General features: G+C 41.7%; 1 protein-coding gene across 1 annotated transcript in view; it reads right to left on the bottom strand.

Annotated features, from left to right (window-relative positions):
• The window catches only part of LOC115164616 (E3 ubiquitin-protein ligase DTX1), a 57,060-nt gene extending 42,306 nt beyond the window's left edge, over nt 1–14,754 (bottom strand). Inside the window, exons 1-2 of the mRNA XM_029717294.1 lie at nt 14,049–14,754; nt 12,007–12,687 (exon numbers count right to left, since the gene is read on the bottom strand). Coding sequence (XP_029573154.1) covers nt 12,007–12,265 — 259 coding nt within the window. The 5' untranslated portion in view covers nt 12,266–12,687; nt 14,049–14,754. The remainder of the gene's footprint in view (nt 1–12,006; nt 12,688–14,048) is intronic.
• Nucleotides 14,755–20,403: the final 5,649 nt, after the last annotated feature.

Below are 20,403 nucleotides of genomic sequence, written 5' to 3'. Positions count from 1 at the left end.
CTCACATAGGTGTTCCTTTTGTCCAGGTGGGAAAGGGCAGTGTTGACTGCCCACACACACATACACCACACGCAGATTGTATTTTGGCAATTCCTTTTCACGATGCGAATATTGGATCGTGACTGAGACAACCTGGTTCAATTTGGGTCCCGAGGCAAAACCAGTTGATTACCACTGCTGTAAATTGTATTAGAACTGGCCGTACTTTCCATTGATGTGATCTACACAAGACAATGTCAAAAGAACGAACTAAAGTTCTGAAGGACCAGAGGAGGTGGAAAGCTGACTTCTAGTCAAAGTGAACAGGGGAGGGTGGAAAAGGAAAAAAAGATAGTGGGGATAAAGAGAGAAACAGAGAGAGTGAAAGAGAGGGCAGAGCTGTGCACCTGCACCTTTACTCTCAGGCTCTCGCTATCAGTCCTCAGCTCCTCCAAGCACCCTTCTCATAGCCTTTTGCTTTGTATGCAAAAAAATTATGGGTTTGCCTTAACTAAAACTCCTTTCAAATACGAGAGGGTAAAAGTGCTTTCGTGAGTTCATTTGGGAGCATACTGTAGCTTGTGATTCATTAAATCTACTCATCTCAGCTTTGGATGTAATGACTGTAAATCATGACACCAGTGATAAAATGAAGGTAGGAACATTCTTTCTCTCTCTCACTCAACAATCCTAACACTGACATGGTCTTATCTAACCAGTGCATAGAATATCTGCTCAAAATAACCCCATTGTGTCAATCAACAACACACCTGCCTTGACAGGGAGAGCATCACACACACACACACCCCAACCCCAGTAACGTTTTCATTTCATACAGTGACGCCTGAGGGCCAACTCATACCTGACCTGTAGCACGTACATAGCAGGAATCCTTCACAGAACTCCCGCCCACACGCAAAAACCACACATTGCCTCCCCCCCAACACACCTGCAGTACACACACTCAGCAAGACGCTGTCGACAGCAATAGAACCAAGACCGCAGTTACTGCCGGTTGTCATCTACACATGAAAATGGAAAGTGATGGCTTTCATTTTCTGTCAGTCTATCTTTTTCCACCACAGGCAGTGTGGTGATCACCAACACGTTTTTAATTAGTCAACGAGGAGCGTGAGCACAGAGAAAGCAGGTCAGAGGAGAGCAGGTTCTCACACCTACAATACCAAAACAAACAGGGAGTAGAAACAATGCACGACACTGGCCATAGCAATGGAGCCGCTCTGATAGACTCTCTCTCTCTCTCTCTCTCTGTAGCCACACACTAGAATGTCAGACCAGCAACCCACAACGTAGCCTACTGTAAAGCTCACTCAGTAGGGGAAAAGTTAACTAAAGGCTACAGTGTTTCTGAAGAATATTGTGTTTATAAACAATTTATCTAAAAGGGTACATATACAGTGTACAAAATGTCACGCTGGTATAAAGGATTTGGAGACAGGCGCAAGAACACATCTAGGTTTTTAATACACCCAAAACAAACACGTATACAAAACACTGGGATGTACCCAAACAAAAGAGCGAGGGTAAACCTCGTAGAATGACACAGGACCCGTAAAACACACAGCACAGGCTGAAACAACACATAAGTACTCACACGACCAACGGACATGGGAACAATAATCGACAGCCCAATGGGGGGGAAACAAAAGGCACATTTATACAAACACAATCAGTGAGGAATTGGAACCAGGTGTGCGTAATGACAGTTCAGCGCAGCCTAGAAGGCCGGTGACGTCAACCTCCGGAACTGGTGAAGAGAATGAGCAGCAGTCCCAGGGGGATCCGTGACACAAAACATTAGGAACAGCTTTCTAATATTGAATTACACCCCCTTTTGCTCTCAGAACAACCTCAAATCTATGGGGCATGAATTCCACAATGTGACTAAAGAGTTCCACAGGAATGCTGGCCCATGTTGACTCCAACGCTTTCCACAGTTATGTCAAGTTGGCTGGATGTTTTTTGGGTGGTGGACCATTCTTGATACACATCGGAAAATGTTGAGCGTGAAAAACCCAGCAGCGTTGCTCTTCTTGACACACTCAAACCGGTGCGCCTGGCACTTACTACCATACCCCGTTCAAAGGCACTTACATCTTCACTCTCTGAAAGGCACACATACACAATCCATGTCTCAATTGTCTCAAGGCTTAAAAATCCTTCTTTAACCTGTATCCTCCCCTTCATCTACACTGATTGAAGTGGATTTAACAGGTGACATCAATAAGGGATCATTGTTTTCACCTGGTCAGTCTGTCATGGAAAGAGCAGGTGTTCCTAATGTTCTGTACACTCAGTGGTACAGTATACACATTCTATAATGTCTTTATAGTCATAGCATAACATGAAGTAGTCACGGGTTCAACATGTTGATTAGTCATAAGCTGCTGTGGAGTTTCAAGCATGTTGATTTGAATGCTAAAATAGCATAGCACATTCATGTCTCATGGGATGAAATTACAAACAACAGTGTTTGTGTGTCTAATGTCATGTTCTGCATATGTAACACTCATGTAGTGTTCCGTGACAGTGTGTGATGCATAGATTGGGTTACTGGCTTCTCTACATTGGCTTTCCATCATCAGGAGAAAGAGAGAAATGGTGGAGATGCAGCACTGAGGTTATGCATGGCAGTGTGAACCCTATCAGTCTGGCAAGTGTCAGGGAGAGTTTTAGGGTATGATAGCGTTGGCTGATAAGCTCCTGTGTTGTGCTACGGGAGTTGGTGGAGTGAAAGGGGATCAGTCCACAGCAGTGTTTAGGGTTTCAAACACCCCTCTGGGAAGGTGAATGGATCGATCCACGTTGGATATGAACCAACCCATTTCCAGCCTCCAGACAGATATTCTTCCACACACACATGCACGGATGCACTTACGCAGGCACAAGTTGGTAAATCAATTTTTTACACTTCACCACAGACTGGTATCTTCTCTTCACAAGCCAGTGCTGAACTGAGATCTGTGTAACCCCTGTGTTTAAAATGGCAGTAGCATGTAATGTGCCTGGCATGCTTATAGAGAGTGGGGCCCTGCTGCACAGGCTGTGGTGTGTGCTGCTGCCGCCATGCTTCACTGATTACAGGGAGAAGAAGAGTTAAAATAGAGCTGCTGCTGTCTCATTAGGGTAGTATGGGCTATGGGTTTGGTGTGTGTAGGTCTATGGTCTGGATCCTACCCATTGGCATTCTGGGTTTGCCCAAAGCCACAGGAGACTGTCCAGATCCAAAACAGCGCGAAGAGAGAGAACACACACCACCCAAATGACAGAGCACTCACACTCAACCTGGCTCACCATGGACACACAAGCATAACACAACACTGCTGTTTCCAGCCTCTAGCTCCATCCACAGCTGCAGTAGACAGAATCCCCACTGGTATATAAACCATGGTCTTCCCAAGGAAGAATACGAGGCCCTACAGCAGTCTGATTGATTGTGGTTTTTCACCTGTCCTTCACATAGCAAACATCCACTGTAAACAAATGTATTGAAAGCCATAACAAACAGAGCTGAGGCTACAGTTTCATGTAAATGGTGGCAGTGCATCAATATGGCATTGCCTCTCACCAGGGCCCTATATGAAGACAGATCAATAGGACAGCCATAGCTGGAGGAGCCTATCACAGTTTTTAGGAGAAGGAGAGGATATCCAGGATGTCGTCCGTCTGCACCTTTTGTGACAGTTTTATCCCAGCTGAGGGGGAAGGTAACAAGGAAAATGCCACCATGAGGAGCGATAAACGTCAGGTCCAGCGCCATGGTAATGGCTGACAAACAGTTGGCTGGCTCCTCTCTCTATCTCAGCCACCCAGTCCTAGACACGTGCAGCTCTCTGTTATACTCTATAAGAGGGCACAATGACAGGAAGAGCAAAAATCACCCACAGCACTTCTTTAGGCAAGTTTGACAGGCAGCCATGCTAAGTTACTGCCTCTGTCACATTCACACCAGCTAATATGATTTCAATCCACATAGCAAAACTTTATTGTTAGCCAATGCTGTGTAACCTAAGTGAGTTGATATTTTATGAAAAAGGAATAGACCGCACTAGCTGGTATGGGACAGTCTTTTCACACCATTTCAACTGGTGGGTGGTGGTATACGTCACAGTGGGCGTGGGTTTCAAAGTGCAACTTAAAGACTGTCTGATACATTCAACCGAGAACCCTCCTTCTAGGACCTCATTCAGAAATGAAGGGTTCATATTAATGCATCATGTTGCTTTATTTGAACTAAAGATAGCTAGCTACCAAGTGACCAAAAGGCTTCTCAACAGCTTTCACCCCCAAGCCATAAGACTCTTGAACAGGTAATGAAATGGCTACCAGGATTATTTGCATTGTGTGTGTGTCCCCGCCAACCCCTCTTTTACACTGCTGCTACTCTGTTTATCATCTATGCATAGTCACTGTAACTATACATTCATGTACATATTACCTTAATTAGATCGATTAACCTGTGCCCCCGACCATTGAATCTGTACCGGTACCACCTCTATTTAGCCTTACTACTGTAATTTTCACTGTTTATTTTTTCTTTACTTATTTGTTTACCTAATACCTATTTTTTACTTAAAAAATGCACTGTTGGTTAGGGCTTGTAAGTAAGCATTTCACTGTAAGGTCTACACCTGTTGTATTCGGCATACGTGACAAATAAACTTCGACTTGATTTGAAGTGGCTGGACCAGTTTTCCCAAAAGTGAACGATGTGTAACGTCATGTTTTGCTTGCTAGCCAACCAACAACGTCAATGCCGCTACCAAGACAATCTACTAAGATTACCTGAATCGAATATATGAAACTGATCATGACTAGACTTCATCTATACTGAACAATAATATAAATGCAACATGTAAAGTGTTGGTCCCAGGTTTCATGAGCTGAAATAAAATCTCAGAAATGTTCAATATGCACAAAAAGCTTATTTCTGTCACGGCTGTCGAAAGGAGCAGACCAAAGTGCAGTGTGGTTGTAGTTCCACATTTTATTAAATCCGTGAAACTTTGCAATACATAAATAACTGAAATGACAAAACAACAAACAGTGACGCAGAGAGAAACAAACACTACTCAAAATATAATAACCCACAAAACCCAGGAAGAAAAAACCCTACTTAAATATGATCTCCAATTAGAGACAACGAGGACCAGCTGCCTCCAATTGGAGATCAACCCCCCCCCAAAAAAACATAGAAATAGAAAAACTAGAACTTAAACATAGAAAAACACAAAACACCCCCTGTCACGCCCTGACCTACTCTACCATAGAAAATAACCTCTTACTACGGTCAGGACGTGACAATTTCTCTCAAATCCCTGTTGGTGAGCATTTCTCCTTTGCCAAGATAATCTATCCACCTGACAGGTGGGGCATATCAAGAAGCTGATTAAACAGCATGATCATTACACAGGTGCACCTTGTGTTGGGGACAATTAAAGGCCACTCTAAAATGTGCAGTTTTGTCACAACACAATGCCACTGATGTCTCAAGTTTTGAGGGAGCATGCAATTGGCATGCTGACTGCAGAAATGTTCACCAGAGCTGTTGCCAGAGAACTGAATGTTAATTTCGCTACCAATGTTGTTTTATAGAATTTGGCAATACTGGCAACTGGCCTCACACCTGCAGACCATGTGTAACCACGCCAGCCCAGGACTTCCAAATTTGGCTTCTTCACCTGTGGGATCGTCTGAGACCAGCAACCTGGACAGCTAATGAAACTGTGGGTTTGCACAACCAAAGAACTTTGCTATCAGAAACCGTCTCAGGGAAGCTCATCTGCATGCTCGTTGTCCTCACCAGGGTCTTGACCTGACTGCAGTTTGGCATCGTAACAGACTTCAGTGGGTAAATGCTCACCTTCGATGGCCAATGGCACACTGGAGAAATGTGCTCTTCACAGATGAATCCCTGTTTCAACTGTACCGGTCAGATAGCAGACAGCGTGTATGGCGTCGTGTGGGCAAGCGGTTTGCTGATGTCAACGTTGCAAACAGAGTACCCCATGGTGGTGGTGGGATTACTGTATGGGCAGGCATCAGCTACGGACAACGAACACAATTGCATTTTATCGATGGCAATTTGAATGCCCAGAGATACTGTGATGAGATCCTGAGGCCCATTGTCGTGCAATTAATCCGTTGCCATCACCTCATTTTTCAGCATGATACTGCACGGGCCCATGTTGCAAGGCTCTGTGAACAATTCCTAGAAGCTGAAAATGTCCCAGTTCTTCCATGGCCTGAAGACTCACCAGACGTCACCCATTGAGCATGTTTGGGATGCTCTGGATTGACGTGTACGACAGTGTGTTCCAGTTCCCACCAATATCCAGCAACTTCGTACAGCCATTGAAGAGGAGTGGGACAACATTCCACAATCAACAGCCTGATAAACTCTATTGCGAAGGAGATGTGTCGCGCTACATGACACAAATGGTCTCACCAGATACTGACTGGTTTTCTGATCTAAGCCCCTACTTTTTTTTTAAAGGTATCTGTGACCAACAGATGAATATCTGTACTTCCAGTTATGTGAAATCCATAGATTAGGGCCTAATGAATTTATTTAAATTGACTGATTTTATTATATGAACTGTAACTCAGTAAAATCTTTGAAATTGTTGCATGTTGCATTTATATTTTTGTTCTGTGCAATTTCACTGCGATTGGTTAGTCAACATGCAATAATACCTGTATACTGTCACTCACTGAGTTATTTGCGTTGCTAGCTTCATTAAAAACTGTTAATCTGATGGATTTTGGATGTCCTTGGTTTTATTGATTTGTTCGAGGGCCTATACGTGAGGCCAACTTTACCATATTATCCTGGAGGCATACTTATACACCCAGTCTAATTACTTTGCGTGCATGATATCTCTTAACTTTAAACAATGCGAAATTTGAATGCAAAATCATTTGTTTAAATTCTGTGGCTGAATGAAACAGCAAACATAATGTGAATTCAGTGATTACATTTGTACATTTTTTTACTGGGCAAGTCAGTTAAGAACAAAATCTTATTTTCAATGACGGCCTAGTGGGTTAACTGCCTTGTTCAGGGGCAGAACGACAGATTTGTACCTTGTCAGCTCAGGGATTCGATCTTGTAAACTCTAACCACTAGGCTACTTCATCTTTGTGGCTCCCTGATGAAACAGTAACACCGATTAGCCTACTGTAGATAGAGTACAGGTTGGCTAAGCCTATGGGTTGAATAGATTCTAAGATCCGGACAGCAGCTCGTTCTCGGCACTGTGACCTCGCCCGCATGCATGCATACTCTCCCTCAACACACTGCGACGGCAGATACATCTAAAACTCAGACAAGAACGCTTTGATAATCTTAGGCAAACACACTCATAACTCAGACGCAAACGTGTCCAATTAAACAGAAGCAACAGAGGTAGGCAGATGAACACCTCAGTGGAATACATTTGGAAGCTCAACGACCAAACAACCTAAAAGCCTAGTACGTTACGGTTGATTTTTGCTGGGATTGTAACCTTTGGTTTATGTACTGAATATCTCTATCCTCAATTTCTAAGAATATCTCTATCTACTAACTAGATGGAGTGAAATGTCGCTTTGCTCATCATAAATGATTGATAGGTTTGTCAGCACTGTGAGTATTGGGAAGAGGCAATAAGATGAACCATGAAAATACCACATCAAAACCAAACATGAAAAGGATTTATCGTTCACAATTTTTATTTTTTACAGAAAATATAATTTGTCCTTTTTTTATGGCGATGGAGAGTGGCGATTACAGCAGTTGCTCACTTGACAAACGCTCCGCTGCCTCAGCAAGGTCATGACATTAAAGCTGTAGCATAGATGAGGAGGGAATGGAAGTGGAACTGACAGCGTTTTCGAAAAATGAAATCGTATTAAAATCCGTTCATATACACCTCCAGGAAGAACATGACATTTAAACATTTTTTTTTTTTTTACATTTTCTGACAAGCGAGCACTTTTTCACAATCTCGTAGAATGTTTGGGAATAATGTAGATTAAGACATTTGTGAAAATTCTATAGCAATATAGAGTGGGAAAATGGCCGTGTGTTTGGACAATTTATAGACACAGCAACAAATAAAACCTAAACAACATGTCTTGTCCGGGCATGGAGTCTACACAGACCGGTGCGCCATAGCCAATCAGAGCTACAACAGACCTATATGCAAATAACCATTTGCCACACGGGCCTGCCATCATTCACTTTAAACTGGACTGTGTGTTTACAGGCAGTAACAAAAGCGTGACTTTAGATCACTAGAACAAACGCATTCGCCAATAGCCACAAAATACACCTCAATGGATTTCTGCAAATATGTAAATACCATGGGAGTCCTCTAACATTTGGGAACTTTAGAGTCCTACTGATCAAACAACCATGAAAAGGTCTGCTCTCTCCCTCAGTTATGCACATCAACAACAACTAATGATAGCCAGAGCGAGATGAGATAAAATCTAACGAGTGAACATTAGATAAACTCTCTGAAACCTTTTCAGCTAGTTGGCCTTCAAAATTGCACTGTTAAACGATGGGGAATAAAATGCTTGTCCCAACCAACATTTTTACAACTGAATGGGAACTTGCCTGCCCGCCCATTTGATCGACGCCAAATACATTTGATTGACAACTAAGGGTGCGTTCGTAAATTGCCTTCAGTGTGTCAGAGTGTTCTCTGGGTCGTTTGTAAATTCAGAGCATTGTCAGATTGTCTGTGTAAATTCAGAGCGATTCGCGCTCCGAGTGTTCAGAGTGCGCACTGCACTATGACACTGGACCCTCTGTCAGAGGAGTAGGGTTGATCCGAGTGTTCCTCCCAAAGGTAGTCAAGCACCCAAGCTAACTAGCTAAAGTTGGCTAACTTGCTAACTACTTCCAGACACTAATGAGAGAACACCTAACTCTGACCATTTTACTCACCCTAGCAGAGGTGGTTAGGCTATTTACATGTTATCTAGAGCGTTAGTGACTAACACTGCTGCTGGCAACAATTTAATTACTTTTTTTGCAGACATTTACTGACACCGGTCATATTCAGCGGGTGTTGCGCGTCTGTAAATTCAGTTATTATGCGCTCTCTGGCACACAGACGAGAGTGATCTGAAAACGGAGTAGATCGGCAGAGTGAATTTACGAACACAAGCGATATGTTGACTGGATAACAGTTGTTCAAGTTCAGTATAGCTAGCTAGTTAGCAAAGCGATTCACATTTCTTGCTAGCTAACCAAATTACACCTGCATCTCTAGCTGTAGCCACAGAAACAAGATATGAGGGGGAAAAGTCGGTCACTCTACCACTCCTCCAATGACATAGCATATTTAATTAATGGGACCCCATGAGTCAATACATGTTAGAATCACCTATGACAGTGATTATAGCTGTGAGTCTTTCTGTGTAAGTCAAACCTGGATTGTACAATATTTGCCCATTATTATTTTTTTAATTCTTCAAGCTCTGTCATGTTGCTTGTTGATCATTGCTAGACAGCCATTTAAGTGTTGCCAGAGATTTTCAAGACTATTTAAATCAAAACTGTAACAAGCCCACTCAGGAAGATTCAATGACGTCTTGGTACGTAACTCCAGTGTATATCTGGCCTTGTGTTTAGGTTATTGTCCTGCTGAAAGGTGGAATTGTCTCCCAGTGTATGTTGGAAAGCAGATTGAACCAGGTTTTCCTCTAGGACTTTGCATGTGCTTAGCTCTATTCCTTTTCTTTTTATCCTAAAAAAACGTCCTAGTCCTTGCTGATGACAAGCATACCCATAGCATGATCAGTCCCTACACCCAAAGAAGGGCACTGCATTCATCCACCTCTGGCCTGCTCACCTCCCTACCTCTGCAGAAGCACAGTTCCCGCTCAGCCCAGTCAAAACTGTTCGCTGCTCTGGCACCCCAATGGTGGAACAAGCTCCCTCACGACGCCAGGACAGCGGAGTCAATCACCACCTTCCGGATACACCTGAAACCCCACCTCTTTAAGGAATACCTGGGATTGGATAAAGTAATCCTTCTACCCCCCCCTACCCTCCCCCCCAAAAATATATACTATTGTAAAGTGGTTGTTCCACTGGATATCATAAGGTGAATGCACCAATTTGTAAGTTGCTCTGGATAAGAGCGTCTGCTAAATGACGTAAATGTAAATGTAAAAATGATGCATCCACCACCATGCTTCAAAATATGAAGAGTGGTACTCAGTGATGTGTTATATTTGCCCAAAACATAATGCTTTGTATTCAGGACAAAAAATTAAGTTCTTTGCCACAATTTTAGCAGTATTACTTTAGTGCCTTATTGCAAACAGGATGCATGTTTTGGAATATTTTTATTCTGTACAGGCTTCCTTCTTTTCACTCTGTCATTTAGGTTAGTATTGTGGAGTAACAACAATGTTGTTCATCCATCCTCACAGCAATTTAACTCTGTAACTGGTTTCAAATCACCATTGGTCTCCTGAGCAGTTTCCTTTCTTTCCATTAACTGAGTTAGGAAGGATGTAAGATTTTATGTATGATAAAATTACAATGCAAAACATCCACATACAAGCGACAACATACAGATGCACACAAACATCCACAACATCACCCATGCCCAGACCCACCTGCTCACACCCCATCTCTAGCGCCCGTATCACTCTCCGCCACATGGCCTCAAACTGCACCATTTTGTTTCTCTCCGTCGCCCATATACTTTCAACATTTAGATAATAAAGCATTTGACCTTCCCATTGTGTTAACGATGGAGGATTGGTTGATGTCCAGTTAAGTATATATGTTTTTTCAAGATGACAAGAAAATGATTTGTCCAACCCATTGGGTATCTCACTGCACCCTCATATGCCATGTCTTGAAATATGCAGACAGACAGATTAAAAGTACATTTACATTGTACTACTTCTGACAGCCAACTTTCTAACTCCGCCCAGAACTTTTGGACTTTATTGCATTCCCAGAAGGCATGGATTATTGCGTCATTATTAGTTTTATACTTCCGTTGTGCTGTAGAATGTGAATTTTGTGTAAATTCTATACATTAGTTTATACTGGATTAAGCGTAAATGAAATTACATAAATGTAATTTCATTAGTTATGTTCCAACATTCCCTCCAATTTCAGTTATTTTAAAGTTTTGGTTCCAGTAGCTTATATTTTTCTCCAAGAGTTTCAGTTGGAAAATGTTTTATATATAAATATATTTTCTGACTCAAATAGGGTTCCCTCAAGATTACTCTGATGTCCAAAAGATTTAAATCGAAATGTCTTGATATGAAACTTTTAAGTTGCATGTATTTGAAAATATATACAATGGTCAGTCCAAAATTGCTTTTTAAATCTGTCATGGAAATAAATAAATGTCCTTTTACCAAAGGAATGTTCAATGTCTTCTTTAAAAAAAATTTACCCATCTACCAGTAGGTGTCCTTCTTTGCAAGGCATTGGAAAACCTCCCTGGTCTTTGTCGTTTAATCTGTGTGTGAAAGTCACTGCTCGACTGAGGGACCTTACAGATAGTTGTGTGTGGGGTAGTCATTCAAAAAGCATGTTAGTTAGAGTTAGTCCATGCAAATTATTGTCTGACTTGTTAAGCACATTTTTACTCCTGAAGTTATTTAGGCTTGCCATAAAGTGGTTGAATAGTTATTGGCTCAAGACTTTTCATCTTTTATTAATTTGTACAAATTTCTAAAAACATAATTCCACTTTGATATTATAGAGTATTGTGTGTAGATCAGTAACACAACACCTAAATGTAATCCATTTTAAATTCAGGCTGTAACAACAAAATGTAGAAAAAGTCAAGGGGTGTGAATACTTTCTGAAGGCACTGTAATTATATGTACTGCATGCTGTGGCATGGACTGCACCTTTTACAAGGTGCAAAAGACATCTATTCAACCATTGAAATTCATAAATAATAGGATATAGTTATATCATTGTCTGTGACCCCTGTATGTATCACATGATGATGAACTAATGGTTCTTACCTGTGTCCTGTCTGAACTGGTGCATGGACTGCAGGTCTATGACGTAAGGGGCAAGCTGGGCATCCACCTGTCCAAGGACCACAGTCCCCCGCGCATCCCCCTTCAGTACGTTCTCTATGTGGTGGCAAGTTGTCACGTTGTAGGGCCGCCAGCGCCCATGTTCATTCAGCCACTCCCACACCACCACCCGGGCCAGGTTCTGAGGGGGGTACCCCAGCCCGTTGACCGACACCAGCACCCCAGAGCCTGGCCGTGCCATTGTCCCACTATGGTAATCGTGGTTCAGCCTCTCCTACTACAGCACAAGAAGACCACTGCTACCCAGCAGGTCACCAGAGATGCCCACACATTTCTTCTTCTTTTTTAAAACAACAATTACAACTGTGAGGTCAGCAGTCACTCTGATAGTTCTCAGTCAAATGGTGTTGTTTCCAGGGCACAGGTCCGGTGGAGTCTTCTGGTTCACTCAAGAAACTCACTGTCTTACTGAAGTTGTTTTCTTCACTGCAGTTTTGACTTCTTCTTTGATCAGCGTCTTTTTAAAATGCCAAAAGCAGCTAGGCTCCCTCCTCTTGTGGCGTGATGTGTTTGAAGTGGCTGAAGATGTTGATGAGCTTTGCAAAAGTATACAGCCGGAGCAGTTTCAGAAATCCCCCGCAGAATGAACATGGGATATACACTCTAAATCAGACAGGAGACAGGAAAGTACATGTGATACAAACCAGATTGAAAATGCACAATGGTAGAAATGGTCCTGAGTTGATTTAAAAAGGAAATCTCACCATGTCTTTTAACTAAAGGGGAAAATGGCAACAATAACCATATTAAACAGATTACCATTTAAATACATTCATAGGATACCATCAACACTTGCAATATTATTACCCCATAATAAGCATGCTGCAGGAGCATAAATTCTTTGCGTAGTGATTTCTAGGGTAGTATGGTGACAATTCCTCTGTTATGAGCATATTTATTAACTGCAGGGTTTCCCAAACTCGGTCCTGGGGCCTCTCATGGGTGGACGTTTTTGTTTTTGCCCTAGCACACGTGTCAAACTCATTCCATGGAGGATCGAGTGTCTGCGGGTTTTCGCTCCTCTCCTGTACTTGATTGATGAATAAGGAACTCCCCTCACCTGGTTGTCTAGGTCTTAATTCAAAGGCAAAACCAAAAGACACAAGGCTCTCCATGGAATGAGTTTGACACCCCTCCTCTAGCACTACACATCTGCTTTAAATAATCAACTCACTATCCATTTTTTTCTCTAGCACTACACATCTGCTTTAAATAATCAACTCACTATGCATTTTTTTCTCTAGCACTACACATCTGCTTTAAATAATCAATTCACTATCCATTTTTTTCTCTAGCACTACACATCTGCTTTAAATAATCAACTGATCATCAAAATTAGATGATCTGAATCAGCTGTGTAGTGCTAGGGCAAAAACCAAAACGTGCACCCCTGGGAGGCCCCAGGACCAAGTTTGGGAAACCTTGATCAATAGCAATGTAAGGATGATTGGAGTCAATCATGCCATGGATGTAGCCTACACAAAGCAAAACCATAGGCCTGGGGATGAAGATTGTAATACCATGTCTTGACAATACTGGACAATCATGATCCACACACTGCCCATCGTGTAGAAGGGGTGGGGGGTGGTTTGGGATTTAATTACTACAGCTTATTTATTCATCATTTACAATCATGTGCACGATATTCCTCAAATGGTATACAATATTACCGAGATCTCTATACCGACATTTTGCACTCCTATTTACCTTTCAAGCGTCTGTGTTGAATATAATTATAGCCTAATCCAAAACATAGTAGTACTGAGATCTTAATTCTAAATAAAAAAATATACAGGCTATAGACGTTAAAGCACAATTTTCGCTGGACTCGATAAACCATTGTAATAATCGAGGTTAATTGTTCTAATCCAGTGGAGTTTGCATTGACAGATTCATGCAAAAAAAACACAGGTGCAAAATCAAATCATAGGTTGTGATCTAGGCTAAAACGCAGGCATACTTACAAATGTTGTCTTCTATTATGCAGGACAGAAGCGTTATTCAAGCCTGTAATATTTCCTTCCTTAAAATTACAAATAAAAATGCATTTCTGATTATGGATACCCTCATAATCAAGCAGTGCCTCGTGTTATTTCCAATTATTTGCTATGTTTTGTTTTTTGCATCTAGGTTTATCGAAACTCCGACAGTCCGCTATGGATAAACAATAAAACGCATGCCCCAAATACAATCATCAGAACGTTAGACGTGCAGAGCTATTCTTGCTGTAGGACTGTTCTGGTGTTTTCCCCTTTGATATATTAAATGAATTCGCTTATACACTGAACATGCAAAGTGCTCCAAAATTACGCACAAATGTCCACGAGCACCTGTGATGCAAATCTCTACCGTTCTCTTGGCTACGCGCGTAATCGCGTAGAGTTGTGGAAAATTCAGAAAATGTTGCGTCGCTGAAGTGAAAATGAGACGACGGTGAACAGTCTATTCTAAAAACAGCAACATATTGGTAACATGGAAATGAATTAAAGCAACTATATAAGCCTATTTATTCAACAAATGTTAAAAATCATTGCATGAAATGGGTCATCTTCAACGCTTTGATCTGAGGGCTTCCCGTGGATTTCATTAGGTTACGTTCGGTAGAGCCAAGCAGACTCCGGGAGAAAAGCCTACGCCGTGTGCACATAACAGCACACTGGACTGTTGCGCCACAACCCTCAGTTGCATCGTTCTGGGAAGCGACAAAAGAGATAAGATAGGATAGTAGACTATAGAGAGATAGGCCTAACAGAAAGACTTGAGTTATGAATTTGACATGATTATAGTGTAGCGAACCGTGTCTAGGTAAGCCTGTTACGACCTCCCACAAAAAGGGTCAATACTTATTGAAGCAGTGGTTAGCAGGTCTGACTACGGGCTGAAGAATATGGGTTCGAGACCTGTAAGGGGCGCTACACTGTCGTTTGCAAAGATTGCTACATTGGTGGGATGAAGCCATCAGAGAGGTGTGCACACGTGAGGGAATTTGTATAGTGCAGTGTGAGGGACTTGGTCTAGGCCAAATCCCAAGTTGAGACCTATGTACTTGTAGAGATTTGACAGGTGTGTAATATGGTAATTGCTCCTCCTCTGACAGGCTAAGTAGAGGTCTCACCATATTGCTTATACCAAGAAATCCTCTGATCTCCACAAGTGCGTAGGTTTTAGTGGTAGATTTGGGATTGGGCCATAGTGAAGCGTGAGGTACTTGGAAGTGGAGTGTGGTACATCATTATAGCCTATACACTAACCTCGTCCCCAGGCTATTGCGCACAGTGCGTGTCAGGAAACGAGATTACCTACACAGACCAAGGTCTGTCTGTATTACAGTGTCTCAGAGTGCTGATATAAGATCAGTTTTGCCTTTAAGGTCATAATTAATAAGATTAGGCTATATGGACAGGAGGGGACCTGATCCTAGATCGATCTCTCTCTCCTCTCTCACTCACTCACTCACTCACTCACTCACTCACTCACTCAGTGTAACCTACTACAGTCTCCGCTAAGAGGTCCGGACCTGTATGTCAGGAGGTAGTTGTGTACTTGTTCTGTAACTCCATAGTTACATGGTTCAAGCCCTGCTCTGGCTGTGTCTCCTCGATCACTACGCCTATTTGTTCTAACCCTGTATGCTGTATTTAGTCTTTTGATATAAGTATTTGGCTTTGACAGTCTGTACTGATAGTATAGTGACATCTTGTGTCTAGATATGGAAATGTAGGCTATAGGTAAAAACTTCCATAAGTAATTTAATTGATCCTAAGTAGTGCAATTATGCCCACAATTTCATTCATCCCATAAACTGTCTCTCCACATCTTTCAACCTTCTATGATACAATATGAGGCCCTTTTCTGCCTATAAATAATACATAGAAAATGCAGTAGATCGACTAGATGAGCCAGTCCTTTTCTTTTGTAACATAAATAATGCAAACAGTAAACATGTCATCCTATAAGCTCCCACCTTGGCCCAATCAGTGTCATTTTTTCAACCACTCCACACATTTATTGTTAACAAACTATAGTTTTGGCAAGTCGGTTAGGACATCTACTTTGTAATTTTTCCAACAATTGTTTACAGACAGATTATATCACTTATAATTCACTGTATCACAATTCCAGTGGGTCAGAAGTTCACATACACTAAGTTGACTGTGCCTTTAAACAGCTTGGAAAATTCCAGAAAATTATGTCATGGCTTTAGAAGCTTCTGATAGGTTAATTGACATCATTTGAGTCAATTGGAGGTGTACCTGTGGATGTATTTCAAGGCCTACCATCAAACTCAGTGCCTCTTTGCTTGACATCATGGGAAAATCAAAAGAAATCAACCAAGATCTCAGAAAAAAAATTGTAGACCTCCACAAGTCTGGTTTATCCTTGGGAGCAATTTCCAAATGCCTGAAGGTACCACGTTCATCTGTACAAACAATAGTACGCAAGTATAAACACCATGGGATCATGCAGCCGTCATACTGCTCAGGAAGGAGACACATTCTGTCTCCTAGAGATGAACGTACTTTGGTGCGAAAAGTGCAAATCAATCCCAGAACAACAGCAAAGGATCCTGTGAAGATGCTGGAGGAAACAGGTACAAAAGTATCTATATCCGCAGTAAAACAAGTCCTATATTGAAATAACCTGAAAGGCCGCTCAGCAAGGAAGAAGACCGCCATAAACCGCCATAAAAAAGCCAGACTACAGTTTGCAACTGTGCACATGGGGACAAATATCGTACTTTTTGGAGAAATGTCCTCTGGTCTGATGAAACAAAAATAGAACTGTTTGGCCATAATGACCATCGTTATGTTTGGAGGAAAAGGGGGAGGCTTGCAAGCAAAGAACACCATCCCAACCGTGAAGCGCGGGGGTGGCAGCATCATGTTGTGGGGGTGCTTTGCTGCAGGAGGGACTGGTGCACTTCACAAAATAGATGGCATCATGAGGATGGAAAATGATGTGGATATATTGAAGCAACATCAGTCAGGAAGTTAAAGCTTGGTCGCAAATGGGTCTTCCAAATGGACAATGACCAGCAAGTATACTTCCAAAGTTGTGGCAAAATGGCTTAAGGACAACAAAGTCAAGGTATTGGAGAGGCCATCACAAAGCCCTGACCTCAATCCTATAGAAAATTTGTGGGCAGAACTGAAAAAGCGTGTGCGAGCAAGGAGCTCTGTCAGGAGGAATGGACCAAAATTCACCCAACTTATTGTGGGAAGCTTGTGGAAAGCTACCCAAAACGTTTGACCCAAGTTTAACAATTTAAAGGCAATGCTACCAAATACTAATTTAGTGTATGTAAACTTCTGACCCACTGGGAATGTGATGAAAGAAATGAAATCTGCAATAAATCATCCTCTCTACTATTATTCAGACATTTCACATTCTTAAAATAAAGTGTTGATCCTAACTGACCTAAGACAGGGAATTTTTACTAGGATTAAATGTCAGGAATTGTGAAAAACTGAGTTTAAATGTATTTGGCTAAGGTGTATGTAAACTTCTGACTTCAACATTTTTGTAAAAATGCTAAATCTGTCATTCACCGAAGAAAATTGGTCCAGTGGTGTCTGAGATATTGTGTGACTAATGTATGTACAGTTGATTACTATACAGCACCCCTTGGGCCAATCAGTGAAATTTTGTATATAGCGAATCCATATGGCAGGATGCATAATTCACCCAAGTTTAGTCTAAATCGGGCCTGTGGCATCTGAGATATCGCATGGTTAGCTAGACTCATATCCCTGAGCATGTGTGCCAAATTTCAGCACTCAAGTCAAACAGATCAAGATATAAACTTGTGCCCGTTACAGCACCACCGTGTGGTTGATATGAATGTTTTTTCAAATTGATGGATTCGTTGACAACGTCACTAAAACGATGTGTGCTTCCATGTGGCAGAAGTTAGCCTGTTGTGATTCTGGATGGCCAGATTGCTAGCGAGAATGAAAAGAAACTGCCATGTGTGGAAACGTAAGTGGTTCGTTTCATCTTGTTATTGATACCATGTCTTGTTTTAAGGTGTTTTGACTGATTTCATGTTAATGCTAATTAACAGTGGAGGCTAAATATAGCTTCCATGTTGTCAACAATCTAAGCCAACCCTGTCCGTTTTGCCCCCTAGTTGCGCACGCCTCGGTTTTGTTGCTAAACAACCAACCTGTCTATGTTGAGTCTTGTAACCAAATTGTGTTACAATACAAATATCCTTGACTGCTTTATATGCATTTATGTGGCAGTTATTGGTCAATATGTTGCTTTAGGTACTAGTCTGGAAAATATTGCTTTGAGAGACCTTAGGCCCATAAAACCACATATGGAGCGATTTCAGTGCCAACAGAAATTGTATTTGATATTTATAATTTGTATTAGGATATTGATTTTCAATGTAATATTTTTGAATGTTTAATTCACAAATTTAAACATTGAATTCATACATTGAACTTTCATGATTTGAAACTGAATTGAATTCAAATAAAATGTACATTTAATTGAATATTCAAATTCAATATTCATATATTCAGTTTCAATATGGTAGATATTGCATTGCCTGTATCAAGTTTACAAACCATAATTTAAAGTTAATCAAAGTTTAATTTAATCAACTTCTCAGATGCATTCAGATTCAGTTTCCAAATTCTGTTCTCTTTATTCAGATTCAAAACCAAAGACAACATCCTGGTACTTTGCCAGACAGAAAAGGTAGAGGAAAACAAATAGAATAAAACGCTCTCTGTGATAAATAGAAGCTTCTCAATTCATTTTCTTTCTATGAATTTGTCTCTAGCGTTTGAACTGCTTTGGCTATAAACCATTATGACCCCATTCCCGAAAGCTAAGACTCTCTGGAGCATGGATGTGCCTTCTGTTCCCCTTTTTAATCTTGCTCTTGTTACTGACTGGGTTCGAACCAGGTCTCCTGCATGTCACAAGACCGTGTTAGCACACTTAGATAAAGCCCATAGGAATTAGTACAAGAAGCTAACACAAGTCTTCAAGTCTCCAGCAAGGTTCATCGAACCACCTGGGTTGCATTTCACCCGCCCTTTGACTTCATACTCAGAGATCATGGCACCAATAAAACTGACTGGATTTCGAAATCAGACCTACTGCACAACAACAATACACAAGCATAAGGATCTGTGCACCTCATTTAATGAGAGCGCAATATAGGTGGTTTGGTGATCCGTCCATGTGATGAGTAGCCTCGTAATTACCAGACTGATTACCACGTGTAGCGAACCATTCATGTAAGCTCGCGGGATCAGGCCGCTCGCCTGGCTATATGATAAGCAACCTTGGCTGAGACATGAAGATGTGTTAGCTTGACTGACGGTGTTCTAACCCAGGTCTCCTATAAACCAGACAATGCCATTTTTAGTCTCAGACAAGACACTCTTCACACGAGCGTGGTCACCGAACCACCTGTGGTACACTTCACCCCCCTTTGACCTCGTCCTTGAAGAGACCCATCCAAGTCACAGGACCAATGCCTAGGCTTTAGCTCAACAGTCAAACACAGTCTTAATGCAGTCAGTCACATAATGACTACCCTTGCTGGAGACTTGAAACCAGGGTTGGCTTGAGACCAAAAATCGGCGATGGCATTTCTAACACATTGGCCCATTATTTTCCTTGAGGCCCCCATTGTTATTAGCCAGATAATTATAATTTTGCATAAAAAATAGTTAGACAGGCCCACTGGGCTAAAAATGGACCACCCATCTGGCATATATATATATATATCTTAGAGATTGTTGTTTGTTTATTACATCTCTTGCCGCTAGAGGACACTCATTCTCTGCTTCACACATACACCATGTTACTTGTGTCTCTGAAAGGATGACCTCTGCTGGATGTAGAGCAGACTCCTGGAGAGAGGGAATGAGAAGTAACTGAGAATGCATGCACATGTCAAAGGCTGGATCTGAACACAGGTCCCCCATGGGAGAAACCGTGAGTCTTAACCGTTAGCCCAATAGGAAATTCCCACTGAGGCCAAGGGTGACACTGGTTTTGAAGTTGCAAGCAGGGCTATATCACGAGATCATGAGCCCGATTCAACATCTGCTACATTCACCTCCCGTTGACCCGACCTCCTCCCCCAAGAAAACGTCCCACAGTTGGGCGCCATAGTCACGGTCGGGATCTGAATCTAGGTCTCCCACTGGATAAACCAACGTCTTAATGGTTAGCCAATAATCATAACTGAACATGAGTTTGTGGAAACTAGTTGTTTTCATTTATACACAGAAAGAAGCTGTCCCACACTTTATTACCAATAAAAGATGCCGTCTTGCCATTTTGCCTTTG

The sequence above is a fragment of the Salmo trutta genome, chromosome 27, assembly GCF_901001165.1.
Source record: "Salmo trutta chromosome 27, fSalTru1.1, whole genome shotgun sequence".
NCBI lineage: Eukaryota > Metazoa > Chordata > Actinopteri > Salmoniformes > Salmonidae > Salmo > Salmo trutta.
The sequence above is the reverse complement of the archived record's forward strand: the minus strand, read 5'-3'. Positions and strand labels throughout refer to the sequence as shown.